Below are 9,098 nucleotides of genomic sequence, written 5' to 3' on the forward strand. Positions count from 1 at the left end.
AAGAGATTTGTAAAAGGCAGCTGATTGTTTTTCAGGGTAAAAAAAAGAAAAAAGTGTCAGACCTCTTAAAAAGCATTCCTTAAGATGAGTAGCGGTGAACGGGGGATGATATAGTGGAAACCACATTCCTGGTTCTAACAGGAACCATCCATGTTCCCTGCCTGGAGATGCTGGAACAGTTTGGAAACTGCTCTGCTCTGGTTCCTCCTGCACAAAACCCAGGATATGCTTGCCAGGAAGAGGGAAATGGTAGGGGTTAAGACTGGAGCCTGCCACCTGCCAGGAAAACCCACAGGACCCTTCCTGTGCAGAACACTTCCCCACCACTTTCAGTCCTGGCCAGTTACAAAATGGGAAGATAGTAAGATGAGAAGATGAGAAAGTTACTGAGTTTCTACCATGAAGTAAACATGATTTCCAAATTCAGGCTTGGTTTTTGAGTCATTTGGTTGTGTGTCTATCCATAAATTTGTTTATTGAAATCCGCTCATTTGGACTCTGGTTTTCTTTTTCTTATACTTACTTATTCTGGTTTTCTTTTTTCTTATACCTAAGTATTCAACATTTGATAAAGGATATTATTAAAATAAAATCAAATTAAATATCAGGGCAAGATTTAGAAATTAGAACACTAACTCCTTTTACCCTGAGAGCAAAGGCACTTAGGTGTCCCTTTCCAGTTCACAGCATGCGTCATGAAGGCCAGGGAAGAGCAGGGACACACTAGAAGAGCTTGTCCTAGAAGAGCACTGGAGCACTAGACGAGCACTAGAGCAAAGAAGAAAGAGGGAAGAAAGAAGATGGAGTAGAGGGCCGGGCGCGGTGGCTCAAGCCTGTAATCCCAGCACTTTGAGAGGCAGAGACGGGTGGATCACGAGGTCAGGAGATCAAGACCATCCTGGTTAACACGGTGAAACCCCGTCTCTACTAAAAAAATACAAAATCTAGCTGGGCGAGGTGGCGGGCGCCTGTAGTCCCAGCTACTCGGGAGGCTGAGGCAGGAGAATGGCGTAAACCTGGGAGGCAGAGCTTGCAGTGAGCTGAGATCCGGCCACTACACTCCAACCCCGGGCGACAGAGCCAGATTCCGTCTCAAAAAAAAAAAAAAAAGATGGAGCAGAGGAAAGCAGGGGTGTGGAGACAAGAGAACAGCATTAACAGGTGAAGAAAGATATTAACATCCTATCTTCTAACAGACAGATCCCTTCTGATTTTCCTCCTGTTAGTCTTTGATACTTCTATTTTGTCCAAAAGATTTAATTCTTTAAATAGAATTGGTTATGATTTTACAGACACATCTGAGGATAGTCTCTAAGGATAGCATGAATATCCTCTTCCCTTTCTCCCTTTCTCCCCTTCAAGTGCCCTCCCGACCCCTCTACTCTCTGCAGCAGCAACAGCCGGTACTCATGGCCTTGCTTTCCTTTTGTCTCAGGAACAGATTTCATGCTGGTTTCTTCTGTTTTCCTGCCTTGACCAGGAGCTGCCCTCTGGAGCACACTGGTCCCCCACGGGTTCAGTTTTTCCTGTTGTACCTCTAAGACCTCTTGAGTCCATTTGGTTTCTGTATCAATTAACCCTTCCTTTCAAGTATCCTTTGCCAGGCCCTGCCTCTCTGAGCAACCATAGAAACTCAACTGACAAAAGCTACATTTACATTTCCAGAGTATTTAGGAATTATAATACTTCCTAGGATGATTAAAACCCTGATGCAAATAATCTTGACTTAAATCTTACTCAGAGAAGAGGTAACAGAGAACATACCATTGGCCTTTAATATGCACACTTTTGAGTGAGTCATGCATGTAGATGAGTATAATCTGCCTGCATAGAACCAAAAGATTTCTGTAAGTTCATGTATGTACAAATATACATACACAAGTATGTGTCTTTTGACACTGTATTTTGCCTAGGAGTTGTTTTCAAATCAATGTGGAGGTGGCATTGCCAGGAAATGGCAAGTCCAAAGAGAAAACAGATTGAAAGGGACTTAACTAGAGAGGAAAATATGCATTTCCTACAACAAACCGACCTGTCCATTTCCTGAAGGCAGCAAGCCTCTATTACTGTACACCCTTATTAAATAATCTCATTAAATAGGAACACCAAATATACACATTTACAGTTATTAAATAAGCCACAGGACTCTTCTTCTATCTACAGCCACATTCGGAGACGGCCATGCCTTCGTATTTAAACTTGTAGGTGACGACGCCTTTGTCTAAATAGAGGATGGAGATGGGCTCTAGCTTTGTGGGCACACAGCAGGCTTTGGAAGCTTTTTGGGAATTCTTGAGGTGGACCAAGGCCTGGATAATTGCATGCTTTGTGGGTGTGAGATGTTCTGCCAGGGGATAGTTACAAACACCACGACATTCATAGGCTTCGTATCCAGGCGGAGCGATGATCCAGGAGTCCCACCCAATCTCCTTGAAGTCGATGTAGAGCGGGGTCCTCTTACAGTAGTTTCCTTTGGCGTTCCTTCTGATTCGGGCAGTGGAGTCGTAGATGATGTTTGATCTCATCTGCAACAAAGCCTCTTCCCCAGGTCCACCGGAAAAGCCATCCAGGCCCAAGTTGTCTAGCTCTGGAAGTTGCTCATGGGAAATCATTTCATTTAGTTCCTCCTTCCTCTCCTTGTCACTGCTTTGGTCATCAGAAAACACTATGAGCAAAGGATTATGCTTATTCTGGGCACTGGTGTCTATTTCCAGTCGTCCACTGCTGGCATCCTCAGCTTCATCGTGTTTGCTCTCAATGTGAACCTCCAGCTGGTGGGTGGATGAGCCTGACTTTTGCCAATGTCTGATGGCATCTGTGACATCAAAAGTCTCCCACTCACTGTTGGTTCCATAGATCTCCCCTGACACCAAGACCAGCATGTTTCTTTCTCCCTCATTATCCCCTTTGCTCTCCAGCACTTCAAAAATGGTAATTTTCCGGTCTACTCCATCGTATATCATACGATCCCTTTGTACCAGTGTGTACAGCCTAAGTTCAGCCATGATGACCTCTTCATGGTGAGGAATGGACACATTGAAGAGGAGGGGGTATTTTCGGAGTCCATTAAAACTGACTGGCTGGGAAAACAGATCTGAAAAAAGAAATTTGCAAAAATCAGGTTTGCAGTAGGTCTCAGGGAAAAACAGATGCTTATTTATGTAATAAGAAGGCCTTCCCGTGCATAAAGCTTAATGCAGAAAAATGAAGGGAGAAGATCAATGAGGACAAACACAATGTCAGCATTCTGTGACACAGGAAATCCAGAAAGGTCAGTGGTAGAATGCCCAAAAGAGTTCAGTTGCCAAGACTAAAATGGAAAATGGGGGTCTAATGGATGGGATAAAACTCAACCAGCCTTGCTTGAATAGCTCATCAGACACAGAATTATAGAACTGGGAGGGAACTTGGAGATTGTGTGGGCAAGTCCCCAAATTTCCTGACCAACAAAGAGCCATCAAATGGGACATGTGGTGATTGTTCTTTTCTTGAAGCTTTTCAGGGATGAGGACTTCGTGATTTTTTAATATTTGTGTTTGTAGTGGGTGGAGATCCCCACACAGTTGGCTGGGCACTCTTCTTCCTAAAAGACCTCCATTTAGATCAGAGGTTGGTAAACTATAGCCTATGGGCCAAAATAGGCCTGCCACCTGCTTTGGGAAATAAAGTTTTATTGGAACACAGCCTCATCCATTGTTTTTGCATTGTCTGTGGCTGCTTTTGCACTATAATGGCAGAGTTAAATAGACGCAACAGAGAACATACAGCCTGCAAAGCTTAAAATCGTTATTATCTGTCTGGACCTTTACAGAAGAAACTTGCTGACTTCTGTTCTAGGCAACAAAGCCTGACAAGGTCAATAAGACAGCCATAAACCAAGAGGGTCACAGCAATTGACTTTTGGCTATATGGTCCTCTATAAAGAGTAATGGGAGAAAATGAATCCTGGGACTAGATTGGTTGCCTTAGTCTTGTACCCCTAGCACCTGGCATGGAGCGTGGCACATATAACTCACTCAATAATGTTTATGAATCAACTCTGTAAAAGTCCTTTAGGCTTAGAAGGACACCTCCAAATACTATCATGTTGACTTCCTATCTGAACATTTTACAGTTAGCCCAAAGCTCCTGCACACTTGCCTCAGGTAATGAGTCTACAAGGAAGCCCTGAAGGCATTTGCCATCAGATTATCAAAGGGCTCCATGGCACTGAAGATGCTAAGGACCACCAATTGGGAGTTCTCCCTCATCATTGGCCACATTTCTCCAAGTATATACTTAATTCATGATCTCAGTGAGTCCCTGTTCCAGATTATAATCTTTTAATATTTTTCTTTAACTTGATCTAATTATTTTACACTTATTATCTATTTTAGACTTTAGAATGATGTTCCTAAGCAACATCATTCATGAAAGGAGAGATTTGAGGTGATATTTATGTATGTTTGCTAAAAATCCATATTAATAAAAATATACAATTATTTCACATGATTCATAGCTTTCTATGGGAACCACCTAAAATCATCTTACACACTGCCAATGGGAAATGCTGACCTCCAGAATGAATTTAAACTCCCTGGCATGGCTTTCAAGACCAGCTATACATGGGTCTTAGCCTCCTGATCAGACATAGCTTCCTTACATCCTCCACAGTGCATGGAACACTGTGATTACTCAATAATATTTGTGAACAATTGAATGGATTTGTAAACCCTTCTGTCTCAACTACATTGATATCTTTACCACCTGTCAAAACACTCTTTTTTCCCCATAATTTTCACGTTTTCACTTGTTCTTCTGACCCTTGGAAAGCCCTTTCACCTCACCTCCACCTGTCCAGCTCTGACATCTCCTGTAAAAGGCTCCCTTACTTCTCTATCTGAAAGTTCCCTCCCCTCCCCTCTGAAATCATTTGAGCACTTTATATCTCCTTTGATCTTTGTCATTTACTTCCTTATATTTCAGCCGTCTTTTTATGAATGGATTTTCCCAACTAGATTGCCATCCTCCTGGTTTGAATGGCTCAAAACTCCTTTTATGTCTCTGTCCTACTACGATGACTTAAACAGAGGTAGTGCTTTAAAAATATTGATTAGTTGATGATTCTAGGCATCAGACTAAATTGATTTATGGGCGTGACACATGACCTTAATCCATCATTAAGCTCTTGGGTTGGGCTTGGGAATTATTCTCCCACTCTTAGAAGGGAGGAGACTTGACTCCCCATGGACAGGGAACATGGAGGAGTAGGCTGGCTGCTCTACCCAGGAGAAAAGTATAAAATAAGAGCTCATGTAGTGTGAAGAAGGCATTACAAAGCATACAAGGAAGCTTTTGGTGTTAATGGATATTTTCATGATCTTGATTGAGGTGATGGTTTCAATGAATGTTACCTATGTCAAAACCTTTCACATTATACACTTTAAATATGTGCAATTATACTTTTATACACCAATATTTTTATAAGTCAAATATACCTCAATAAGACTGTTTCAAAAAAGTAAGTTCGCTGTGAAGTTCTGTGCATGTGCAAATGCAGTAAGCAATAGACTGAAGAGTTACATCTCAGGGCAAGAGAACTACTGTTTGTTGACAAATTTCTCTTGCCAGATGCTTTGCAAGCATGATCTTCTCTGGTTCTCACAATGACCCCATAATGCAGGTATTGATTCTCTGCTCATTTTGCATCAGAAGAAATCAAGCTTCGATGCAGAGAACTGACTTCCCCTGACAAGGTGATAAAGGAGCAGTGCTAGGAATTGAGGGCATGCTTTTTTCACCTTGGAGGTGGCACTTTTTTTCCCAAGATGATGTAGATTTGGAGTTTTTTTTTGGTCTTTGTCTCCTAGGGAGCTGCACTAAGCAGATTCAAAGAGTCAGAAGAGGGGCAATAGTAGCCAACAGGGCGTGCCCTGTGCGATTTCTGTCCTCAGGCTGCACATTTCCTGCAGACGGGCCGAGGTGCTGGCGGCTGGCTTGTTTACTAAGAGATGTGTGTTCCTGCCCTCAATAATCTCCAGTAATAATAAGCACAGTAAACTCCACATCCTGACCTGGATCATCCAGATACTCTATGAGAGAAGTGAGAACGGAAAACGTTTCTACTTTTCCGGGGGATGCAAACAACATTTTCTCACCCGCACCCTGAGCCAGACACTTAGGGCTCAGTGCTGAGAAGTATTAGGGAGGGTTCTTACAGGAGGAGGTTGTTCATTTTCAATTCAGACTCCCCTCCAAAAGGAATCTGTAATCTCATCTTGCCATTTCCATGAGAAAGATGTTATGAAATAGAAATTTTGTCAGCCAACTCAATTTTAAAAGCAGATAATATCTTAGAGACTAAGGAATACTACTCAACATTTATTCCAGCACCTAGAATATTAAGTAACTCATTAGTAATCCCTGAAGTTTGATCAGCACTTCATAGTAAATGGAGTGCTTTCTTATCTGTAACCTCTTTTGAGTCACTCAACTATGTTACGTAGGTATTATTACTCCCACTTTACAGATGAGGAAATTGAGGCTCTGAGTCATCAGCTAATTATTTATAACCACTAAGCCAACCAGCCCTTAAAATTCCAAGCCCTGAGCTATTTCTCCACTATTACCTTTCTTCTTTCGAGAACATCTGGCCAACATTAATGGGAAGCTTCTTTTATACCTGTTTGGTGACTATAAAAACATAATTGGCAAATATTAAATTAGTTCATTTGGACTGTCAGCTTCTACCATGGATATTTAGATATCAAGGGTTTTTTTCCTACCAGGACCATATTAAGCAAAAAATAAAAAATAGAAAATAAATAACTTGCTAGCTCATTAGATTTAGTTACCAAATTTAAAGACTGAGGAGAAGAAAACACACTTTTCCCACCAGTAATTCAAAGCTTGTACGTTGCTCTTTATAAAGACGGAAATGATGAGCTGGATGATTAATGGGCCATCCACACTTCCTGGAAACTGTAAACAGTGCTTTAAGGATGTACATGACACATCAAACAACACAGCCTTAGGAAGAATCTTTAAAATATATTTCCATCCTGTTTGAATATTTCTTAAATAAGGTCACAAAATAAAAACTTATCAAAAGTTTGAACAAAACACAAATCACAACTTGATGTTTTTTGACTGATTTTACCGTTGGTATTCTAAGTAGAAGTTGAGAAATTTTTTAGTTAATTAAAAGCCCAAATGGCAATCAAGGCCTATTTGGAAAATGACAAAGATACGGCAGTAGACCAACATTAATTCTTTGTGTTACTTGGTGTTCAAATTAACATTTTTTAACGGGACGCAATGATGATGTCAAATTGATAGATATTTTGTGGCTTTGGATTAAAAGATGTTTGTAAGTATTTATTGAGGTTCTGAAATGACTATATAAATGGTATAGACCAAAATGTGCCTTGTTTTTGTGTATCCATATGTATTTAACATCCTTATATAGATGTATTTAGCCTTGCCTATATCATTCCCATGCATTGTAAATTTACTTATCATGTCTTCAAAAAAATCCAAGCCAAATTTCATCAGCAAAACCTTACCTTCATTCTTGAAACTCCTAATGATGTTGGCAGAGGGCATGGACGTCCGATCTGTTGCAAATTTGTTGTAGAGTTCCAACATGTACTCTGGTGGGTCCACCTTGGCTGAATCCTGCGTGGGGATGTCAGAGAGGTTTAGTGTCTTGAGAAACTCATCCTTCATGCTCTGGAGCAGTGTGTTAAAGTCGACACCATCTTGCTCTGAGAAAACATCATCAAAAAGGGGCATATCTTCTTCCAGAGGAGACTGCTCTAGGCTCATGATGGGGCTGCCAGAAACCAAGTGAGCTGCCAGGCAGAAAAGAGCGCACAGTGTCAGGACCAGAGAGCCCATGACTCCGCTCGAGCCCCTAGGCCAAGCCAGGAAGGTTTAGCTCTCCTGGGCTCTAAGTGGCAGTTTTATCTTGTGGAGCGTAAATGTCTCCTGTCACTGGAGACAAGTTTGGAAACTCTTCCTCTCTCTCTCCCTCCCCCTACCACTCTTCCTCTCCCCCTAAAAGTCAGGTTGCAGTAATTGGATAACAAAATCCCCTGTAGGGGCCTAGCCTTTCTTATCTCCCTAGTGTAAACTTGTGCACCACAATTTGTTTCTATCTTGCAATCCCTATTTCTTTTAATGAGCATTTTGTAAACATTTCCACATTCTGACACTGGTTGAAAGATAGGACAATTTTCTCTTTGCAAAGGCTCTGCTTCTCTTCCCTTCAATTCACTTCCTTTCAGCAGGAATGCCTCAATTCTGTTTTTATGGGGCTTAGTTTCACACATGCGTATAATAGGTATAAGAATCAACATAATGCACATCAATGGTGATACATAGTAATTTGAGTGGTAGGGCTTACATCCTCAGATAAACACTTCTGAAGACAGACCAAATACCCAAACTTTTCAAGTTTAAGTTAATAGCTGTAAATGGATTACATAAGTTTTTAGAAGTGTACCTTTTTAGAAACAGGAAAGTATAAACTTCATGATTGATAGCCTTTTTTCCTACTATTTGATCTGGCTAAAATGGCATGTGAAAAAGAGGCAAGTGCTTAGTTATAGCGGCAACTAAAATGTATTAGATGCTTCCTACAAACAGGCATTATACTGAGTGCTTTACATCTATCATCAGGTGTGCTCCTGTAATAACCCTATCATTATCTCTATCACATATACGGGTCAGTGAAGTTCCATAGCTTGCCTGAGGCCACAAACCTGCAAAGTGATGGAGTCACAATTTGAATCAAGGCAGTCTGATTCTTATGAAGAATAAAACCATCACACTTTTAAACACAATTCCACCAGACTAGGGCATGGGCAATAATGCTGAGAGGCCAGCACATCCCCAGATCATCCTGGAGGCAGGCAGAAATTTGCAGTTGGATATGGACCTCAGGTCCTCCACCTGTGCAATGAATTGTTAATATGACCAGCATCTCTGCCAAATCATCCTTCTGACTCAAAATTGTCATCAAGAGGCTCCAGCAAAAGCTTGGTGTGATGGTTAATACTGAGTGTCAACTTGATTGGATTGCAGGATGCAAAGTATTGATCCTGGGTGTGTCTGTG

The 9,098-nt window shown here is 41.2% G+C and overlaps 1 protein-coding gene across 1 annotated transcript; it reads right to left on the bottom strand.

Annotated features, from left to right (window-relative positions):
- Positions 1-1,389: 1,389 nt before the first annotated feature.
- Positions 1,390-8,037, bottom strand: BMP10 (bone morphogenetic protein 10). Its single transcript, XM_033239291.1, has 2 exons — positions 7,545-8,037; positions 1,390-3,094 (listed from the first exon to the last, which is right to left on the bottom strand). The coding sequence occupies exons 1-2, from the start codon at positions 7,876-7,878 to the stop codon at positions 2,154-2,156; spliced, it is 1,275 nt and encodes a 424-aa protein (XP_033095182.1). The 5' UTR covers positions 7,879-8,037; the 3' UTR covers positions 1,390-2,153.
- Between the last annotated feature and the right edge of the window lie 1,061 nt (positions 8,038-9,098).

This window comes from Trachypithecus francoisi, unplaced genomic scaffold (genome assembly GCF_009764315.1).
Source record: "Trachypithecus francoisi isolate TF-2019V2 unplaced genomic scaffold, Tfra_2.0 Lachesis_group17, whole genome shotgun sequence".
Lineage (NCBI taxonomy): Eukaryota > Metazoa > Chordata > Mammalia > Primates > Cercopithecidae > Trachypithecus > Trachypithecus francoisi.